The sequence below is a fragment of the Aspergillus multicolor genome (assembly GCF_047715735.1).
Source record: "Aspergillus multicolor strain CBS 133.54 unplaced genomic scaffold BDW74scaffold_17, whole genome shotgun sequence".
NCBI lineage: Eukaryota > Fungi > Ascomycota > Eurotiomycetes > Eurotiales > Aspergillaceae > Aspergillus > Aspergillus multicolor.
Window position 1 is genome coordinate 297,393 of NW_027395968.1, and position 21,081 is coordinate 318,473.

At 53.3% G+C, this 21,081-nt stretch overlaps 7 protein-coding genes across 7 annotated transcripts; 6 read left to right on the plus strand and 1 right to left on the minus strand.

Moving 5' to 3' along the window:
* The first annotated feature begins 1,424 nt into the window (after nucleotides 1-1,424).
* Nucleotides 1,425-4,577, plus strand: BDW74DRAFT_155467 (uncharacterized protein). Its single transcript, XM_073724837.1, has 3 exons — nucleotides 1,425-2,403; nucleotides 2,454-3,005; nucleotides 3,060-4,577. The coding sequence occupies exons 1-3, from the start codon at nucleotides 1,529-1,531 to the stop codon at nucleotides 4,438-4,440; spliced, it is 2,808 nt and encodes a 935-aa protein (XP_073582556.1). The 5' UTR covers nucleotides 1,425-1,528; the 3' UTR covers nucleotides 4,441-4,577.
* A 602-nt stretch (nucleotides 4,578-5,179) lies between these two features.
* BDW74DRAFT_179422 (uncharacterized protein) lies at nucleotides 5,180-7,004 on the plus strand (the record flags this gene model as incomplete). The annotated part of the gene is made up of 3 exons (XM_073729466.1): nucleotides 5,180-5,451; nucleotides 5,515-5,715; nucleotides 5,771-7,004. The coding sequence occupies 3 exons, from the start codon at nucleotides 5,180-5,182 to the stop codon at nucleotides 7,002-7,004; spliced, it is 1,707 nt and encodes a 568-aa protein (XP_073582557.1).
* A 41-nt stretch (nucleotides 7,005-7,045) lies between these two features.
* On the plus strand, nucleotides 7,046-7,737 carry BDW74DRAFT_34326 (uncharacterized protein). The gene has a single exon (XM_073732567.1). It carries the CDS (start codon nucleotides 7,157-7,159, stop codon nucleotides 7,685-7,687), a length of 531 nt encoding a protein of 176 aa, XP_073582558.1. The 5' UTR covers nucleotides 7,046-7,156; the 3' UTR covers nucleotides 7,688-7,737.
* Nucleotides 7,738-7,768: 31 nt separating this feature from the next.
* On the plus strand, nucleotides 7,769-9,623 carry BDW74DRAFT_155471 (uncharacterized protein). The gene is made up of 5 exons (XM_073724838.1): nucleotides 7,769-8,011; nucleotides 8,069-8,105; nucleotides 8,158-8,234; nucleotides 8,301-8,677; nucleotides 8,758-9,623. The coding sequence occupies exons 1-5, from the start codon at nucleotides 7,847-7,849 to the stop codon at nucleotides 9,215-9,217; spliced, it is 1,116 nt and encodes a 371-aa protein (XP_073582559.1). The 5' UTR covers nucleotides 7,769-7,846; the 3' UTR covers nucleotides 9,218-9,623.
* A 222-nt stretch (nucleotides 9,624-9,845) lies between these two features.
* Nucleotides 9,846-11,425, plus strand: BDW74DRAFT_168695 (cytochrome P450; the record flags this gene model as incomplete). Its single annotated transcript, XM_073726882.1, has 2 exons — nucleotides 9,846-10,589; nucleotides 10,649-11,425. 2 exons carry the CDS (start codon nucleotides 9,846-9,848, stop codon nucleotides 11,423-11,425), a joined length of 1,521 nt encoding a protein of 506 aa, XP_073582560.1.
* A 64-nt stretch (nucleotides 11,426-11,489) lies between these two features.
* Nucleotides 11,490-12,817, minus strand: fma-AT (acetyltransferase fmaC; the record flags this gene model as incomplete). Its single annotated transcript, XM_073731151.1, has 2 exons — nucleotides 12,354-12,817; nucleotides 11,490-12,299 (listed from the first exon to the last, which is right to left on the minus strand). Exons 1-2 carry the CDS (start codon nucleotides 12,462-12,464, stop codon nucleotides 11,490-11,492), a joined length of 921 nt encoding a protein of 306 aa, XP_073582561.1. The 5' UTR covers nucleotides 12,465-12,817.
* Nucleotides 12,818-13,315: 498 nt separating this feature from the next.
* Nucleotides 13,316-20,925, plus strand: fma-PKS (polyketide synthase fmaB; the record flags this gene model as incomplete). Its single annotated transcript, XM_073729467.1, has 8 exons — nucleotides 13,316-13,727; nucleotides 13,790-13,907; nucleotides 13,955-14,489; nucleotides 14,555-14,678; nucleotides 14,727-15,338; nucleotides 15,400-16,872; nucleotides 16,943-19,538; nucleotides 19,593-20,925. The coding sequence occupies 8 exons, from the start codon at nucleotides 13,316-13,318 to the stop codon at nucleotides 20,923-20,925; spliced, it is 7,203 nt and encodes a 2,400-aa protein (XP_073582562.1).
* Between the last annotated feature and the right edge of the window lie 156 nt (nucleotides 20,926-21,081).

A 21,081-nucleotide genomic window follows, 5' to 3' on the forward strand; every position in this document is an offset into this window, starting at 1 on the left:
TACCAGCTGCTGGAGTGGAACCCTAGCTTACCTTTCGATATGAGCACCTGCGCCTTACAAGCTGGCTACAGCTACTGTGCCATCAAGGATGAGGCTTCACGTAAGTACCGAACTGCGGACGCTGTTATTTGTTTATTGAAAGCTCATAGAATATACAATAGAAAAGGAAGCGGCCTCGACCCCAAAATTTGACGGCTGTGTGTCTGTCAACGCCACCGAGCCAGATACCGTACCGAACTGCAACTGTTTCACTATTACTTACGGCTACTTGGAAGCCTGTAAGTCCAATGGATCTAACTTTCCCTTCCTGAGGATACAGAGCTCATGTTAGACATTAACACACGGACGCCCCATGTTCGTATTTTGCATCCAGCTTCAGCTTAACGGAAGATCGACTGAAGGCAATGAACCCTTGACTCGAGGGAGACTGTGATACACAGCTTTACGCTAACCTCGACCGTGGTGATATGCGCGCCTTGTGCGTCCGGACGGATGATGGCACCTCTGCCACTTTTACTTCGTCTTCGTCTACCACTGCCCCGGCGGCTCCAACGCAGACCGGTATAGTAGACGAGTGCTAGAAGTATTACACCGCTGCGTCAGGCGATGACTGTTCAACCAGTCAAGCCAAGTTCAGCGTGACCCTTGCACAGCTCTACGAGTGAAACCTCCGTAATAAGTGTCGCTCCTTGATCACGACAACTCGTTCATCCATCTAACATCTGCCCACTTTTTTAAACAGTTGGAAGTACTTGTACAAATCTATGGCTAGGATATGCATACTGCGTTATGGGACCGTCAACCGGTGCGACGACGACAACGACCAGAACGGATACAGGCAGAATTGGTATTTGAAATCCATGTAGGAATTGCTCGAGAGAATGCCATGTAAACACCGAGAGCTGCGAGCGTCATTTTTTGTTTCTCGGTGGTAAAAAAGACAACTGGAGAGGGAACAAGGCACAGCTGATGACGGAACGGTGTAGTACTCAGATATAGTCCCTTGGCCCCAGGGCCAACAATGATACAGCAATACTTTAAGTACATAACCGCCATCATTTGACTTCTACACCCATGAATTGGCGTATGATTCTCATTTGCAGAAAACATGCCAAGACTTAAACTAATCGGTCCTGCCGCAGGTTAGATCGCTTCGCCATACTTATACCTAGACTGCGCTACGCCACGTGATGAGCTGAGCGGGGGAGGGACAGTTCAGCCTCGTTCCTGCTCCTGCAGCTCGTCTTCCTGTCTCACCTCTCGAAGACGAAGCGAGGACATACTCGTAATGAACGGCTACCACTTACGATATGAGGACTTTACCGTGGGCTGGGTGACTGCCTTGCCCATTGAACTTGCCGCTGCCCGGAAGGTGCTCGACGAAGAGTACGAATACCACGATGACTCTTCCTACACGCTGGGCCGGATCGGAGAGCACAACGTCGTGGTAGCCTGCTTTCCTTCCGGGCAGCTTGGAATCGCAAACGGGGCTACAGTGGCAGCTAGTCTAAAAGCTAAATTCCCAGCGATGGAATTTTGCTTGATGGTCGGCATTGGCGGCGGGGTTCCGAGCTCAGAGAACGACATTCGTCTCGGCGACGTTGTGGTCAGTCAGCCGCAAGGTACATATGGCGGGGTGGTCCAGTATGACCTGGGAAAGACCGTCTCTGGCGGACAACAGACACGCACCGGCTTCCTCAATGCACCTCCTGCGTCGATCCTCAGAACCGTTTCCCGACTCCAGTCCAATCATACTCTCGGCAAGGACACTATGTCCGCTTATCTATCTCAGTTTGAGGGCACGAAATTTGATCGTCGGAATGCAGGTCCCGACGTACTGTACCAGAGCTCGTATATTGTGGATGGAGAATCCACCTCGACAGACTGTCCCCAGGAGTCAGTTGTCCCACGCACACCGCGGACTGGAAGTGCGTTCAAAATCCATTACGGTACAATAGCCTCCGGGAACCAGGTCATGAAGGACGCAACAACAAGAGATCGACTCAGCGCTGAGCTGGGCGGCGTTCTCTGTTTCGAGATGGAAGCTGCCGGACTCATGAATAATCTACCCTGCCTTGTCATCCGGGGAATATCGGACTACTGCGACTCGCATAAGAACGCGAGCTGGCAGCCGTTTGCAGCAGCAGTGGCCGCGGCATATGCAAAAGAGCTTCTGATTCTACATCCTCCAAGTTCCGGTTTGGAGCAGCGCAGGTCCATCCTAGCTTGGATCGCACCTCTTGAACAACAGCAGAGACACGCGTTTGTGACCTCGCTTCGTGTTCAAGGTACTGGTGGCTGGCTGGTAGAGCACCCGGAGTACACAAAGTGGCGTGACGACTTCGCAAGTCCTAATGTTCTTTGGTGCCACGGCATGGGAGGCGCTGGAAAAACGGTTCTCTTGTCTGTTAAATCCTTGTTGCGCAAGTTGGTGTCTATACTGATTTTTGCAGTTCGAACATCATCGACGTGCTAAAGCAACGATCCTCTGGCCGAGAAGACCCCGTGGTCTTCCATTATTTCGACTATGAGCATCAGTCTCGTCAGACGTTCACTTTGTTTCTTAGGGCCCTCCTAAGGCAGCTACTAGACTACTTTCCTAACATACCGAAAAAGCTGGTAGATGCTCATACAAGTGGGAGTCCACCGTCGGTAAGTGCTCTTCAGCAGGTGATATCAGAGAGTGCACAGTCATTGCCGCGATTTTACATCTTAATAGATGCCCTCGACGAGTGCGTCGATCCGAGTTTACGAAGGACTATTGTTAGCTATTTAGGACATCTTGCATGTATCTCCAAGGTTCGGCTTCTCCTCACAAGTCGCCCACACGTCCAAGAAGTCCCCTCGACATTCCCTTGCCGCCTAGATATTCCAGTACGCGCATCCGAGATGGACCTGAAAGCATATGTGTCTCAAGAGATAAGCCGAGCTGGAAACAGCGATATGGTGGACGCGGATTTTGCTGAAGAAATTGCCAATACGATCACTCAGCAAGCTGATGGAATGTCAGTATCCACATGTTGATATGCTATTGTCTTTCACAGGCTGACAACGCCCAGGTTTTTCCTAACCGTTCTCCGTACCAAAGCTGTCTTGCGAGAGCCAACCACCGGAGATATGGAAGACTCCCTCTCCACGCTGGCTAAAGATCTACCGGATATATTTCGGTCAACCATATCTCGCATCCGCCATCTCCCAGAAGGACGAAAAAGACTTGGAATGACAACGTTGATGTTTCTAGCCCACGTGAAACGCCCCATCACAACCGGCGAGCTGACAGACATCTTGTCAGTCCAGCTTAGCGAAACTGCAGTGCGCCCCAACCATCAACCAGTGCCTCGGGTAGTAGTGGAATGCTGTCTGGGACTTGTGGCCATCGACCCTATGACAGATATCATGCGTCTATCTCACTACGCCGTCAACGAATACCTACTCAATAATAGCTCCAAATTGTTCGGGGACGCGGAGGCTGGCATCTCCGCCCTATGTCTGACCTACCTCCTTCTCGAACCGTTCGCCGAGGGTCCTCGTGAAACAAGCGGCCAACTTAAGAGACTGATGCGACCCTATCCTTTCATATCGTACGCAGTCAAGCATTGGGGGGATCATGTACGGGGGTGTGAAAGTAGTTCCATCGTCTGGTATCTTACTTTTCGCTTCCTGGATAACCAACAAGCAGCAGCCTGCGCACACCAAGTCCTACAGTTTAACCGCGGCTATAGAGAGATCTACTGGGCGGCGGCCGAATGCAACAGCGTCAACGCCCTCCACATGGCCAGTGAATTCGGGCTGGAAAAAGTCGTCGACAGACTCCTCTCTCGCAAGAAATTCAAGGTTAACGCCCCAACAACAATCGGCACAACCGCTCTCATCAAGGCAGCCTCCAATGGACAAGCGCGCATTGTCAAAGCCCTCCTGCGCAAAGGCGCCGACCCCTCGCTCGAGAATTGGTACGGCAACGCGCTCCACTGCGCCGCAGAGGATGGCCACAGCAACACAATCCGCCAGCTAGTTTCGAGCGGCATGAGCCCTAACGTCCGCTCAAAGATAGGTCGGCACCCTCTTGACTGCACGTTGGACCGCGACAGCGCGGACGCCTTCGAGACCCTCCTCGACCTTGGCGCTAAGCTCAAAAAGAGGAAGAGCAACGTGCCGCTACTTGTTAAGGCTACGTTTAGGGAGTGTGTCAATATTGTTGATGTTATTCTTAAGCGCGGCCTGGAAGACGTCAACTGTGCAACAGACGACAGGACTACTGCAGCCCATGTGGCGGCTGATATGGACAATACTGCCATTTTGGGGAATTTGATCAAGCATGGCGCCCGGGTTGATGTTTTGGACAATGAAGGTCTATCACCTCTAGATCATGCGTTGACACGGGGGAGTGGCGAGGCTGCGAAGTTACTAAAGAGCTATGGGGCGAAGAGATCTACTGATTGATGTACTAGAGGGGTAAGCAAGCAATGCATTGAGTAGCTTGTTATCTCGCCGTCCGAAATCTGTGTAGGAATGATGACCTTCTTCATCTCCTACAATGTCAACGCCGAAGAAGGCGCATTAAGGGACCAGAGTTATCGACACGAGTCACGCCCAGCACACAGAGATATGCCTGGATTCCTTCCGCTCTACCGCAGAGTGTATGCACAAGCCGAAGTCAGAGCTCAAGCAGCTGTTCGGCGCCTTCGAAATCGATTCCTTGACTGCCTCCCGAATTTATTGCGCGGCGCCGGTCCTTCTCCTTGTTGTTCTTACACTCCGTTCATTATGACTAGGAATACATGTCACTTAGTTTTTTTTCCTGGCTACACCTCCAGAGCGTCAGGTGCTTGCCTACTATATACCTTGGCCTACGCAATATTCTCGCCGAGGTAATACGTTATTTCCGTCTTTGCATGTGTTACACTGGATGGCGATGGAAACAGAACCCATCACCACGACCAGCGAATGTTCCTCGCTTACAAACGAGGCGGCTTAGTGGGGGCGGAATGCAGCCCCAGGACTGCTAAAGATAAGTTGTGGGCTCAGCCTCTCCGCTTCCATGTTTACATGCAGATTGAAAAATGCTCGAGCTCATGGGCTGGCTTCTCGCTTCAGCGCAGCGAAGCCACGTCCTTGTATATCAAGGACAACGTGCTCACGATGGACAATAGTCAATACAGACTGTCCACCTCCTCCAAGGATGCTCCTCCTCATGTTTTCGTTTTTTTACTATCTGAAATTGCTCTTACCTGTGGCGCTCGCACTTCCTTCATCTGCCGCTAGCCATGGGCGATGCCGATACTTACCAGGCGATACCAACTGGCCCACTGAATCTGAGTGGTCCGAACTCAACGCAACAGTGGATGGCCACTTGATCAAGACGATTCCTCTGGGATCGCCGTGCCACGACCCCAACTACCATGCCGCCGAATGTGACTACCTTCAGGTGAGGTGGACAAATCCTGAGCTCCAGTAAGCCGCAGCTCTATCAATATCGTCATTACGTCTCATTCAAAAAGTTGACAATTTGCGCAGTGCTAACTCCCCGTCCTCTTTTGGTGCTCCGCTTTTCCAAGGTCAGGCCTGCGATCCATTTACCAACAGATCGAGTCCTTGTGAGCTTGGCAACTACTACGTCTACACCATCAATGTCACCAGCGCAGCAGATGTCGCTGCTGGGCTTGCTTTTGCCCAAGACAAGAACATCCGACTGGTCATCAAGAACACCGGCCATGAGTAAGTAAATCTTCGCCATGGAAGCATTGTGGGTTCAGTAGTGACATTTGTACAGCCTCCTAGGGCGATCATCCGGCAAAGGCGCACTGGGTTTGTGGACACATAATCTTCGCTCAATCTCAATATTTGACTACACGAGCAGCCTGTACACGGGAAAAGCCATCAAGGTAGAGAGTGGCGTGCAGGTATTCGAGGCCTATTCAGCTGCCCACCAGGCTGGTCTGCGCGTGGTGGGAGGTACCTGCTCGACCATCGGATTGGCAGGCGGGTACACGCAGGGAGGCGGACACTCGATGCTCTCGACAGCCTATGGCCTGGCCGCGGACCAAGTACTCGAGTGGGAGGTCGTCCTATCCAACGGAACGCATCTCACCGCGACGCCGACCGAGAATGCGGATCTGTACTGGGCGCTGTCTGGCGGCGGCGGAGGATCGTACGCTGTGGTGGTGTCGATGACAGTCAAGGCGTACGCCGAAAGCCCAGTGGCGGGCGCAATGCTTCAGATACAGCAGACATCGTCGGAATACGACTTTTGGGGGGCCGTTGAAGCGTTCCACGCGGCAATGCCCACCTGGATTGATATGGGCGCCAGCACAGCCTATGTGCTCAGCAATGGAATGCTGTCTCTTCAACCAGCGCTCTTCGCGAACTCCTCCGCCGAAGAAGTAAAGTCCATTATGCAAGCTCTCGTCGAATCTCTAGACTCCTTGTCGGTGGAGTATATTCTCAACGTAACCGCCTTTGACGACTACTATACGGCCTTTAACCACTACTTCGGCGCGTACCCCAACTCCCAGGTCCAGGGAAACCGGCTGATCCCACGCTCTGTGCTCGAGTCCAACAGTTCCAACGCGGGTCTCACCCTCGCATTGCGTAACATCGTTTCTAACCCATCTTTCTACATCCTCGCCGTCGGCGTCGACGTCTCAACGGGGGCGTTCGTCCCCAATGCGGTCTTCCCCAGCTGGCGGAACGCAATCGCTTCGCTTGAAATCATCGCCAACTGGGACTACAATATCAGCTACGCCGAGAATTTGCAAAACCAGAGATTGATTACAGAGGAATATATCCCGTTGTTGACTGTGGTCACAGGACCAGAGAGCGGCGCGTACCTAAACGAGGCCGATTTCAAGCAGCCGGATTTCCAGAGACAGTTCTTCGGTGACAACTATGCTGCACTCAGGGCCATCAAGGCGGAGTATGATTCGGGGGGTATATTCTACGGCAATGCGCTGGTGGGTAGCGAGGATTGGGTTGTTGGCAGCGACGGGCGGCTATGTCGGGCGTAGGTATTTGGGCTGAGGCTGCGTAATGCAAATACGGACCATCACCGTAAGCTACGCGGTCCTCGTACGGGAATCTGATCCTTGACTTCAGCTGGAAGCCTTGCTTGGGGCATTGTACGACCATAAGCGCAGACTCGACATTTGGCCGTGCGTGCATGGGGCCAGTGCTACCCTCCATTTCAATCAACGCTGAGGCTGAGAAGAATCCATTTGCTATCAAACGCCAAGTTACCAACAAATCTCAATGCACAATAGACCTGAGCAGAACAAAGGCGCTGATCACGACTTACTTTTTCTGTTCCCTCCGCCCTTGGCGTGTGATCGCCGGGCTCAGCGGCAGATTTACCTGCAGTGCGCGGCATTCCTGCTGCATGTCAGACGCCACGGCTATTCCGTGGCTCCTGTGGCGGGCTCTGGATTTCGGCGAGACAACATTCCTTCAGCGTAAGCCACCTTTGGAATGCGCGGTTGGGCTGGAGGCATTTCCTACCTGCTGCAGAAGATGGTCACACGTCCATGCCGGGTCCCAGCGCTCGATTCGCGCGTGTTCTGGAAGGACTCGCTCAATCTCGAACTCTTCAAGTTATCCGCAGAAGGCCAAGGTCGGATACACCCCCCGCCGCAAGACGAGAGACCCCCAGCTTCGGAAATTGAGGTCCACCACAGTCTCTCGGATGCGATGCTGAGCCCTCAGCCCTGATCGATTGCGGACCGGGCGTTCCTCGCTGCAGTTTCCCTCGATAAGTTCTTAGACAACGTACGACATCTTCACACCCAGAATATAAGCTGATATCGAGCCTTTCGCTTCAATTGGGTATCCGGATCCCGCCCCGACGTCTATTCTTATGGCTGCTTCCGCTTGGACGGGGCATCCCCGGGCTGTAGCGGCGGTCGCCGTTTGCATTGTCTTTGAGACCCTGGCTATCATCGCGATGTCTTTGCGCTTTTACTCGCATCGCTTGCGGAAGCGGAGGATTGCGGCGCATGACTGGGTTATCGTCGTGGCATTGGTACGTATCTACCTAAGTTCAGCCTCGTGGACTGGGTGTTGATCGGTGGACTGATAGATATTTTCCACTGGATGCGTGGCTCTTGTGATTACCGGTATTGCTTTATCACTCATTAATATGCTCCGTTGTTGCTGATAGTCAAATAGCGGTAGCCGTGGGTGGGCTAGGCCAGCATACATGGGAGCTCTCCAATCCCACGGATCAGTTGCTGCACTTTGCGAAGGTTAGTACTCTCTTTCAATTGTCTTCTTTCGTACCTCAGACTAAGAGCGACCTCCATCAAACTCAGATCTATGTCGCTAACTCGCCCGTCTGGGCCGCCGCTATCACCGCTGTCAAGGTGTCGATTGTCCTTCTGTACATTAGTCTCTTCGGCAACAACCCAACCATCCGCTACGCCTGCTATATACTGATCACGGTACAAAACCTCTGGGGCGTCGCCGTCACCTTGTCCTCACTGCTGCTATGCCAGCCTTTGCGCATGAACTGGGACCCCACCGCCGACGGCCACTGCGGCAGCACAGAGGCAACGTATCTCGCCCTGCACATCATCAATCTAATCCTCGACGTGACGGTTGGGCTTCTCCCCGTGCCGGTGCTATGGAAACTCCAGATGAAGCGGCGGAAGAAGATCGAGCTGGCGCTGATGTTTGCGCTGGGAATAGCGTATGTTAACAAACTTCCCAAACGGATAATCCACCGCTGCAAAATATGATGCCGTAGGTACTGACTGAACTTCGATACAGGATCTGCATAATCACCATCTTCCGCATCAACATGATCAATGACCTCGTCAGCACCGACCTCACATACACAACGACACCCCTGATGATCTTCACGATCCTCGAGCCCCTCCTCGGAATCATCCTCGCGTGCCTACCGCTGCTCCGCCCGGTCTTCGAGCGCGTCTCCGCCTTCCGGACCTTGCATAGCAGTCGCGGCAGCGGTGACAATGGCACGCCAACACCGCAGTTTTCTGGGCAATCCCGCGAGACGAAGGCCAGGGCCGAGCAGTATGTGAAGCTGCGCCCTTCGACTTCAACCGCCGGATCTGCATATGGAATTAACGATGCCACTGCTGATCGAGGGCATGGGCTGGAACTCGACGAGCTGGGGCATGGCTCTGAACGGGATAGGCCGTCTATCGTTGTTACGAATACTTGGGATGTAGAGGCGGGGTCACCCCGTACGGTGCAAGGGGGTTGACACCGGCATCTGGGTATAGAGACCTTGATCGGTCTGATGGTGGGGCGTTTTAGATGGGTCAGACCACCTTGGCCTGGCTGGTTCTGTTAAAAGAATGAGAGTGAAATTCGCTACACGATCCGATGTACCCTGTTCACAAATACCGGTTATGCTCTCACCCAACACCATGAGTACATTCTGGGAATGGATAAGCCCGTCACCCAACTAGACAACTCTGGGTTCATCAGTGACTGGACGCCTTATGGTCGATCTTCCAAAATCTCATTGGCCAGGTTCGATGCGACCTGGTAAGCGCTTTGGTGTGTACTCGGTCAGACTTGCATGAGGCGCAGCCTGCTCTGTCCCACCCTCCCTTGCGAGGCGATACCCAGCAAACACCAATGCATGCGCGGAGAGGCTGATCTCGCTGAACAGGACAAATGATACGCTTCTCACTGCGTTCCAGGTACGGTACCATATCTTACTTGAAGGATACCGTGCCGATCGCTGTCTGTATAGATTGAAGGAGTTGAAGTCCTCAATCTACCCAAACACCCAGGAGAGACACCCCCAGTCCACGACCACAATGGATCCCACTCCAAGTTCAAACACGGACTCAACCTTCTGCTTCCCGTCCAGCACTCAAAGCATGCTCATCCCCCTCCTCATCGCCCTAATCCTCATCTATATCACCACCCTTGTCATCTACCGCCTCTACCTCAGCCCCATCGCCCCCTTCCCAGGCCCGCGCCTCGCCGCCTTAACATCCTGGTACGAAGCCTACTACGAGCTCCTCCACAAAGGCGGCGGCCACTTCCTGTTCGAGATCCAGCGCATGCACGCCGTCTACGGACCCATAGTACGCATTAATCCGCACGAACTGCACATCGCCGACCCAACCTTCTACAGCACGCTTTACACATCGACTCTAAACCTCGACAAGGCCTCACACATCCAGCACCGCTTCAATGCGCCCACCGCTGCATTCTCAACGCCGGAACATGGTCTGCATAAGATCCGTCGCGCGGCGATTGCGCCGTTTTTCGCGAAACGACGGATTGACGAGCAGGCTCCTATGATAGCTTCGCATGTGGATGTTATTGTTCGAAGATTGGAGAATGAGTATGTGGGTACGGACAAGGTGCTGTGCATCAACGAGCTGTATGGAAGTTATGTGACCGACGTGATCATGACGTATGCGTTTAACCGGTGTCCAAGGTTTTTGGAGTGTGAAGATTTCGTATTCGCGTTTGGGAGGAGTATACAAGGGCTCAAGGAGTTCGTGCACTGGGCGCAGCAGTTCCCGTTTCTGCCACGGATGCTGCAGTATATCCCGCCGGGGCTCTTGGGGAAGATTGTGCCGGATATGAGGGCGAGTTTGGTGTTTCAGGAGGTTCGTGATACCGCCTTCTCCCCCTTTCTGCGCAAGTACTCTGCTAACTGGCCGTATAGGAAATGCTCACCCAAGCCCAAACCGTCCTCTTCGCACACTCCCAGGGTCAATACCACGACCAAAAAGGCACCATCTTCGCCGACCTCCTAACCTCCTCCCTCCCAGCAAGCGAACTAACCCTCCCACGCCTAAAAGACGAAGCAATGAGCATCGTGGGCGCCGGAATCGAAACAACCAAGATCGCGTCCGTGGTAGCCACATTCCACATCCTGCACAACCCGCCCATCCTGTCTAAACTCCGCGCCGAACTGGATACCGCAATACCTGATCCAGGCCATCTACCAAGTCTCCATGTCCTCGAGGAACTCCCGTACCTTTCTGCTTGTATCCAGGAGGGGATAAGGCTGGGGTATGGGGCGACGGGTCGCTCGCCGCGGGTTTCGTGGGATCAGGAGCTGGTTTATAAGGGGTGGGTTATTCCGAGGGGTGTGTTGGTGTCCATGGATAGTTATCATATGCATCATGATGAGGGGGTGTTTGTGGATAGCTACTCTTTCATGCCGGCGCGGTGGTTGGATGGGGCACCTGCGCCGGATGGGAAGGGCAGTCTGAATAAGTATCTCGCGTCCTTTGGGCGTGGCACACGCATGTGTGTGGGTATAAACTTGGCTTATGCGGAGATCACGCTTGTGCTGGCGCGGCTGTTTCGGAGATTTGAAATGGAGCTTTATGAGACGAGCAGGAGGGATGTGGATTGTGCTCGGGACTTGGTGGGGATGGAGGTTGTGAGGGGGAGTAAGGGGGTCAGGGTGAGGGTTGTCGGGACGAGGGAGTGAACTCTTGCTGTACATTGTTCCATGTTGAGGAGCTATATGACTTACGGCAGACGAGCCCTAGCCCTTAAGATATCTCCGTTCCCGCCAGAACATCCCATATAAACTTCATCTTGATCCCCATCAATCCTTCCAAATGCTTTCCCTGCACAATATCCATATGTCCAACCCCTTCCACACAATGCAGCCTCCTCAGCGCACTCCCCAATATACTCCCAAAGACCTCCTTCTGTCTCTTTGCTGGACTAACACTATCCATTTCCGGGACAACAAACAGCACAGCCGTTGGCGCAACGCCCGTCCACATCCCAAACGGCGCCCACATCGCCATGTGGTAGTAACTCTGGATCGTCGTGCGGTTGACATGCCCCTTCGCCAACTCCTTACCAGCCGCAACAATCCTTGCATACTCCTCGCGCTCAAGGCCAACGCCAAAACCAGCTGGATTCTCGCCGCGCTCGTTGAGGAGCGGGACGTAGTACGGTTCGTTCCCTGCTAATTGTGACGCGCGGTCCTGCATACATCTTTGCAGGACCTTTTCTCGTTTACTTTCGGGCTTGTAGTCGAGGTCCGTTAGGGGCGCAATGACGATAACGCCGCGGATGCGCTTGTCTGCTGATGCGGCGCACAGCGCGACGACGGCAGAGAAGGACATGCCCCAGAAGAATAATTGCGCTGGGTCTACGGTGCTTTGTGTTGAGAGGAATGTCAGGGCGTCGGAGTAGTCGGATGCTTGTTTGACAGGGTCGATTTCGTTGCGCGGCGTTCCGTCTGAGAGGCCGGTTGAGCGCGGGTCGTAGAGGAGGACTGTTACGCCCGCGGACTGAAAATGTGAAGCAACGTCCGGAAGGCCGAGCATTTCTTTGACGCAGGCGAACTGTGGTGACTGTTAGTGGTGCCTTCGAGTGTATAAGTTTCTAGGATAACGTACGCCAGGAGTCATCACGAGCCCGGGACCGCGGGCAGTGCCTGGGTAGAGAGTCCCTCGGAGAGTGAGCCCATCGAGGGTCTTGAACTCGACGCTTTGTTCCGGTAGAGACATGACTTTGCTTGGAGGTATGGCTATACGTCGAATGTAGACTCTTGCTAATAAGGACGGTCACAATGAAGTAAACAACGAGTAAGTCAGCGAGCAATACAGCCCTAGTCTTCCCTGGACAATACAAATTGAAAATACCTGTTCCGTAATCGATAAGTATGGCTGCTTGACAAGACAAGCCCTTGACGGCAGGATCATCGGTCCTGTTCTAAGTAGGAGGGTAGGACATGACTCCGCATGCATGTACTCCGTGCCCGGGCGCCTGATCGCCAGTCGAGTTAGAAACGCGTGCAGTTACAACTCACAACGAATCCATGTTTAGCGTCATAGCATAGCCCCCTTCATGCGAGTTGTCGGGGTTGAATCCCGCTGAAGAAAATCAGGCTGCCCTCCAAGGCAGACGCGGGGTTTGCGATGTCTTGTCTGCATGAGTTCATTGCAGCGATTCTCATTAGGTCCAACAGATACATCATGCCTTGTTATCTGCTGGGCGCCTAATGCCTCTCTTGTAAGCCGGTCCGCGTTCTTCACGGCAATGAGGAGCATTAAGGCAAGCGCCCATCAACGCCGACGTTACATCTGCACGCTGGGGTGCGGCTCTTGGTACAGAGGGGTATCTGTCCAATCCTGTTTGTGCCTCGCGGACATACCAGTCCGATATGGATGTGCTTCGTGCAGAGGGGTAGGCGTACGGTAGTCTATCGCGTCTGTAGGTGGAGAAGGCAGGGTTAGCAAGAACTGACCACATTCCTGCCATTTCAAGGACACCTAGAGGATATCTCCAGATTTCGAGTTATTGATACCACGGCGTCTGATCATAGTTAGCCGTACGCGCTGTCTGTCAGAAGTCCAAGATGAACGAAACAACCTCACCTCGTTCGCACTTCGAGCCCATCGCGGTAGTCGGATTTGCCTGCCGGCTCCCAGGAAACAACAACTCTCCAACAGCATTATGGGACTTCCTCGAACGCGGCGGAATAGCGAGCCGGGCCGTTCCAGCATCGCGGTTCAATTTGGCGGGCCACGAAGACGGCAGCAAGAGACCGAGTACAATGCGCACGCCGGGAGGCATGTTCCTTGAGTATATCAATCCGGTGGACATCGATGCGCAGTTTTTCGGCCTTTCCCGTGCTGAGGCGACGGCAATGGATCCGCAGCAGCGCCAGTTGTTGGAGGTCGTGTATGAGGGGTTGGAGAATGCTGGGATAACGTTGGAGCAGCTGAGAGGACAGGATGTCGGGTGTTTTGTTGGGAGTTATGCGTCAGGTTGGTTGCAAGGACCCTGCTGATTGGTATACGGGTATCCAGTATTGATGCCCTTCTCCCAGATTACGGCGATATCCAAGCCAGAGATCCACAAGACCGCGCGCCAAATTCAACGGTGGGGATTGGACGCGCTATGCTCAGTAATCGGTTGAGCCACTTTCTGGATATCAAAGGGCCGAGGTTGGTATGTCCAGCTTCATGGGTAGTAGTTCTCTAATACAAGTTAGTATGACCATCGATACCGCATGCTCTGGCAGCCTCGTCAGTTTGGACGTAGCCACGCGGTACCTGCAAACCGGAGAAATCAATACCGCCATAGTGGCGGCGTGCAATCTGTACATGAGTCCAGAGCACTGCATTGACATCAGCAGCAGTATCATCAACGCTGCGTCCCTCACGGGCCTTTGCCATGCGTTTGACGCTAAGGCCGACGGGTATGTCAAAGCCGAAGCAGTTAACATGGTTATCATCAAGCGGTTGGAGGATGCTATCCGTGACCGAGACCCAATCCGTGCCATCATCCGTGGGTCGGCATCCAACAGTGATGGCTGGACGGCTGGAATTGCAAGTCCGAGTTCAGAAGGACAGGCCGCTGTGACAAGGCAGGCGTATCGCATCGCGGGAATCACTGACTTCAACGCCACCTCATACGTCGAATGTCATGGGACGGGAACCCGAGCCGGTGATCCAATTGAGGTCAAAGGAGCGGCATCCGTGTTCTGTCCAGATAGGCCTGCGGACAGGCCGTTGTTAATCGGCTCGGTAGGTTGGCCTGTTGCGACGTCCCACTCCCTCTATGCTTGTGCAGTCCGCTCATACCGACCCAGGTCAAAAGCAACATCGGCCACTCTGAGCCAGGGGCAGGCATCTCTGGCTTGATGAAGACGATCCTCGCACTGGAAAAACGCGTCATTCCCGGAAACCCGACCTTTGAGACACCGAATCCCGAGAGTATGTCAAATCCTCCAACCAAAATGGGACCTGGTTAATACAGCGCAGTTGACTTCAGGAGCCTCAAGACCCGAGCCTTCAAATATGCCACCCCATGGCCCAATATGCCTTTCAAGAGAGCGAGCGTGAACTCCTTCGGATACGGCGGCTCCAACGCCCATGTCATTTTGGACGAGGCAAAGGCTGGCATGTCTCCTGAAGAGATGTGCTTCAAGTCGTCGTATCTACCTGAGAACCACGACCCGTTCGAGGACGACGAAGAAGACGAGACATCCTCCCCCCAGCTTCTAGTCTTTTCAGCCAACCACGAGGGCTCTCTCACAGAGTACATTCGCTCTCTGAGAGCCCACCTCATTAACCCTCGAGTGAAAATCTCTTTGCCCGACCTGGCGTATACACTTTCGGAGCGCCGAACGCGGCATTTCAATCGTGCATTTCTTATTACACAAGCCAGCTCGAATCTCGATCTTCATGGTTTGGTCTTTGGGAAGTTGCGTCCAAGCCCCCCACGTATAGGCTTTATCTTTACGGGCCAAGGATCTCAGTGGCCGCAAATGGGGATGTCTTTGCTGGATATGTTTCCTTCGGCACGGGTTCAGCTCGACCGCTTAGACAAGGCACTGCAGTCGCTCCCTGATCCGCCAAATTGGTCATTGTACGGTGTGTACCCGTGGACAGCTTGGGTGGATAGAGAATTCAAGGACAGGATTGACATTCGCAGACGAATTGACGTCTCCAAGGACACCAGATCATATCAGACAGCCAGAGTTCTCGCAACCATTAACCACTGCCTTGCAGCTGATGATGTTCAACATCCTAAGGAAATGGCGGGTTCACCCGTGCAGTGTGGTGGGTCACTCCTCCGGTGAGATAGCAGCCGCCGCTGCAGCAAGTCTCTTATCCCCCGAAGAAGCGATCCAGGTTGCATACTACCGAGGGAAATCAGTTCTTGAGGGGCGCGATACGACCTCATCAACCACAGGGATGCTTGCGGTAGGTTTCGGGGCCGACAATGAGCTTCTTGCCTACCTTCTCGATGCGCATGGGGATTCAATCGCCGTTGCCTGCATCAACTCCCCCGAGAGCGTCACATTGTCAGGCCCTTTGGCTGTACTCGAAGAGGCGAAAATGGTAATCCAAGAGAAAGGATACTTTGTCCGCCTCCTGCAGGTCGATATGGCGTATCATAATCCCAAGTTTATGACAGATATCACTGCACGTTATAGGCAGATGTTGCTTCGCTTGGGGCTGCACTCAGCCTTTCCCTTCTTGCCAGAACAGCATCATGAACAGCGCATTGTAAAGATGTTTTCCTCGGTGACGGGGTTGGAGACTAACGGTCCTTGCAATGTCGAGTACTGGTGTTCGAACATGCAATATCCTGTTCACTTCAACCAGGCAGTCCAGGCTATGCTAAGCGACGAGCAGCAGCCGATCGATTTTCTGATTGAACTTGGCCCTTCGGGTGCACTCACTGGCCCTGTCAAGCAGATTATCAAGTTCATACAGGATAGGAAACCGGATCTCGCCATTAAATCCCATGCCGCGTACAAGCGTGACGTGGCTAGTGCAGCCATGGGGCTTTATGAAGTGGCGGGGCATCTTTATTTGGCAGGTGGCGACATTGACATCAAAGAGGTCAACTCAAATCATGTGAATGGTTATCAAGATCACCATAAGCCGTCCGTAATCGTGGATCTCCCCAATTACGCCTGGAACCACTCGACAAAATACTGGTATGAAAGCCAGTCCAGCCGAGACTGGAGGTTCAGGCACTACCCCAACCACGACCTACTAGGTAGCAAAGTTCTAGGGACTTCATGGTTAGCGCCCTCGTTCAAGAAGATTCTGCGACTTGGAGAACTACCATGGCTAAGAGACCATCGGGTCGCTGGCCAGATTTTGTTCCCGGCGGCTGGATATATTGCTATAGTCGTTGAAGCTGCTTACCAGACTAGCCAGCGCAGCAGGGCGATTGAATCGGGCTTGAAAGTCTCGCAGGTTGGGTATAGGTTTCGAAACATCAAGTTCGTCAGGGCACTGATTCTGGATGAAGCTGCACCGTCCACTTTGATGATTTCACTAAATGCCGAGCGTGACTGGTATAATTTCTCAGTCTACACAGCAGGGGGCAATGATATCTCAACTATCCACTGTGAAGGATTAGTTTCTATTCATGCCGGTATCGACGAAGGTAGGGTTTGCCAGTTCTCACGTTTCTCAGGACTCGCAGCGTCGAACAAGGGCTTACCTACCGTCTTTAGCTCCACTCCGAAGTGCCGTAGAGCCATTGCTCCACCCAACGCCCGCCAATTTGTGGTACAAAGCCATGGACCAAGTGGGGTACAATTTCGGTGCAGCATTCCAAAAGCAGCTGCAAGTTGAAGCCGTAGCAGGGACCCGACAGAACCGAGCTCTGGTGTCATTTGCAGAACCTCAGTCGATATACCCTCAATCACCCTACTCCGTCCATCCAGCCGTCCTTGATGGATGTTTGCAGTCCGGGACTCCGGCGCTATGGAATGGGATTCGAAGTGCAGTCAGAGATTGCCTTGTGCCAGCCATCATAGAGGACCTCCTCATCAATCCGCGCAAGACCGATTCCACACTGGGAATTTCAGTCTGCTCTGCTGAGTATTCAGGCGTTGGGTCGCGAGACGAACCATGCTCGTACAAGTCTAGTATTACTGTTTCAGACTTCGCCACGGGTTGTATGCTCATCAGAGTCCGGGGTCTGGCATATTCAGCGCTTAATCGAGGGGAAGCCTTCGACAACTGCACTACTATCATGCGGTTGAAATGGAACCCGGATATCTCTTTTCTCTCCCAGGACCAACTATGTGGCGTGCTAGACTCTCACGACACCAGATTGGGGCAAAATGGTGCTTTTGATGGTTCCCCAGTACTGTCGTTCATCAGCTTGCTTCTGCACAAAAAGCCAGGGCTGCGTGTCGCGGAATACAACATGGCATCCTCGACGGACAGCGGCTTCCTTGCCATTCTCGCACATGTTCCGGCTCCCGCAAAAGGCGCTGTAGAGTATCGATTCATATCCAATAACGCCGCTGCCATTGTAAAGTTCCAAGAGAAGGTCGACAGTTGTGGATTATCGAACATAAAGGTGAGCGCCCTGGACGCGTCTAGGCCAGATATAGATCCCCATCTGTATGGGAATAGGGAGGACCTGGCAATACTGAGCATAGGCGATCAACTTGGTGAGAGAGGGCTGGACAACATCATTGCTAAGGTCAAAGCCATGCTCCGGAAGTGCGGCTTTATCCTTGTTGTTGCGCACCAGTCGCTGACAAACGAAGCCCAGGCGCAACTTCTGGACGACAGTTTAGCAAGCATTAAGGACGTACTTGTTCAGTTTGGCTTCGAGAAGCTTGTCTTGATTCAGAATTGTCCCCAAACGCACGTTATCGTGGGTCAATTGTTGCCGACTGTCCAGGAGCCCTCGACCGAACTCCAGGTCAGCTTGGTTCTTCTGTCAAGTTTGTCAGATTCAGCTTTGGCCAGCCAGATGCTTGCCGAGTCTGGAGTCACGGTGGTTGGTATCCATCACTTACCCCTTGGTGAGATCCGTAAAGACTCGATCATACTCATAACAGACGAAATGTTCAAACCGGTACTCGCCGAGGTCACGCAGGAACAGTGGGAAGCCATCCATCGAATCCTCACTTTTGGATGCAAGATCGTGTGGGTGACTTGTGGTGCTCAGAAGGACGCTGTTAGTCCACTTCAGGCACTCGTCTCTGGTGTGTCTAGAGTCGTCCGGGCTGAAGATCCATCCGTCAGCTTCACTCTTCTCGATGTAGAATCTCCGAATAGCAAAGAGTCCTACCAAGCGATTGCCAATGTGGTTGAGAGAGTTTGCAATGGAAATGACTCAGGTGGTCTACTCGGCGAGGAGTATGAGTATGTGGAGCGCGGCGGTATCATTCATGTGAGTAGAGTCCATCCGGATATTGGGAGCGACGACGATGGCAAAGCGGTTGTCCAGAACCTTCACAACCATCCTTCCTGCGTTCGTTTGACATGCGAGATGCCTGGGTCCTTGGACTCGCTACAATTCATCGAGATTGAGCCTGACGAAGCTGCTGTACCTGACGGCTTCGTCGAGGTTGAAATGCACGCAGCAGGTCTTAACTACAAGGACGTGGCAACAGTTCTCGGGATTGTTCCTGAGAACCGGTATCTGCTCGGATTGGAAGGAGCTGGCGTCATACGGCGCATTGCGAACCTCGGAGAAGGGAGCCCCTTCCACATTGAGCAGAGAGTGGTGATTTGCCGGCGAGGTAGTTTTGCCAACAGAGTGCAATGTCCCATCGAGGGTGTCCATGCAATTCCGGACTGGATGAGCTTCGAAGAAGCAGCTACAATCCCCGTTGTATACCAAGCTGCGCTGTATAGCCTTGTTGACCTTGCCAACGTCCAGCGCGGGCAGATGGTGCTCATTCACTCGGCGGCTGGGGGACTCGGGATTGCTGCGATCCAATTATGTCAGTATCTGGGTGCAGAGATCTATGCTACTGTGGGAAGCGATGAGAAGCGAGAATTCCTTATCAAGGAATTCAACTTGTCGTCTGATCGTCTATTCTCATCTCGAGACTCGGCATTTGCGTCTCGCATCGTCGAACAGACTGGTGGAAGGGGGGTAAACGTTATCCTCAACACCTTGACGGGCAGCTTGCTGGACGAATCATGGCGCATCATAGCACCTCACGGCACGATGGTCGAGCTGGGGAAAAAGGATATCCTCGATCGACATAGTCTGTCCATGGAGCCCTTCAATCGAAATGCCTCGTATCGTGCCTTTGACCTCTCGCATTCGAGTGTCACGCCCCCAATGGTGGCAAGGTGAGCCGCTTGCAAAATATCGCGATCGAATGGCGTCACTAATCTTGGGCATAGTCTCCTTAAACGTATATTTGATCTGATAAACGGAGGTCATATTCGGCCGATTGCACCGCGGACTATGTTCGGATACAGCGACATAGCAGGGGCCATTCGTTACATGCGGGGCGGCGCGCATATTGGTAAAATCATCATCTCGAGAGACGCTCCTCAGTACTGCCCAGATGTTTTAGTAGTGCCCGCGGAGAGATGCCTTAAACTGCGGGGTGATGTCTCGTACCTGATAGTCGGTGGCCTGAAAGGTCTTTGCGGGAGTCTGGCAACATACCTGGCCTGCCACGGTGCAAAGCACCTAACCATAATGTCGCGCAGCGACTGCACAGACGACAAGTCACAAGCTGTTCTCAGAGACCTCACCTTCCTAGGCGTCAATTGCAGTCTTGTCCGCGGGGACGTGTCGGTCAAGGAGGATGTAAAAAGAGCGTTCTGCCAAGGCTCGCGCCTTCCCGTTGCCGGAATCATCCACGGGGCCATGGTCCTCAGGGACGGCGTCTACACCTCCATGACAGCCGCCCAGTTCCACGATGTCCTCCGCTGCAAGGTCCAGGGATCCTACAACCTACACAATGTTGCGCTCCAGCTCGGCCTCAACCTTGACTTCTTCACCCTTCTGTCCAGCCTCTCCGGCCTTGTCGGCCACAAGGGCCAAGCCAATTACGCTGCAGCTAGTGCCTTTCTGGACTCATTTGCGTTATATCGGCGCAATCAAGGCCTCGCTGCTTGCTCTGTTGATCTCGGGATCATCAATGACATCGGCTACATGGCCGAGCACCAATCCATCACCGACCGACTGGACACCGAGACCTGGACCCCCCTCAACGAGGCCCAGCTCCACCGAATCATCCGCATGTCCATTCTCCAACAGCAGAATCAACGCAGCACCGGGACTACCCAGCTCATAACAGGCATCGCATATCCCGCACCCGTTACATCCTCTGCAGTATACCAAGACGCGCGGTTCGCAGCCCTTCGCCAGAACACCGCAAACAGAAACAGCACCAGCGACACCGCCAACTCTGTCAACAGTGGAACCCAAGACACAAAAGTACAGGCCCTTCTAGCCCTCGTCCGTGCCAAAGCCGACACAACCGCCCAGACAGCGGCCATGATCGACGCCGCGAACGGGCATTTGATGCGCAGCCTGGCGTTGTCTGAGCCGATGGAAGCTGCGAAGCCGCTGGTGCTTTACGGACTAGACTCTCTGGCCGCCGTGGAGTTCCGGAACTGGGCCCGTAAGGAGCTGAACGTTGTGGTTGGTACGTTGGATGTTGTGGGTGCTAAGACGCTGAGTGCACTCTGCGAGATGATAGTAGGGAAATTGGCTGGGTAGGTACTGTGCTTAGGACTACTCGGTAGAAAAAGATATCTCGACTCAGAACAATGGGATGCCCTATATTACCCTAACTCCATTTTAAAGCATTTAATGGACAGGGCCTAAATAAGCAGCCAAATAGACACGCAGGACAAACAGCTATCTTAACGAGCA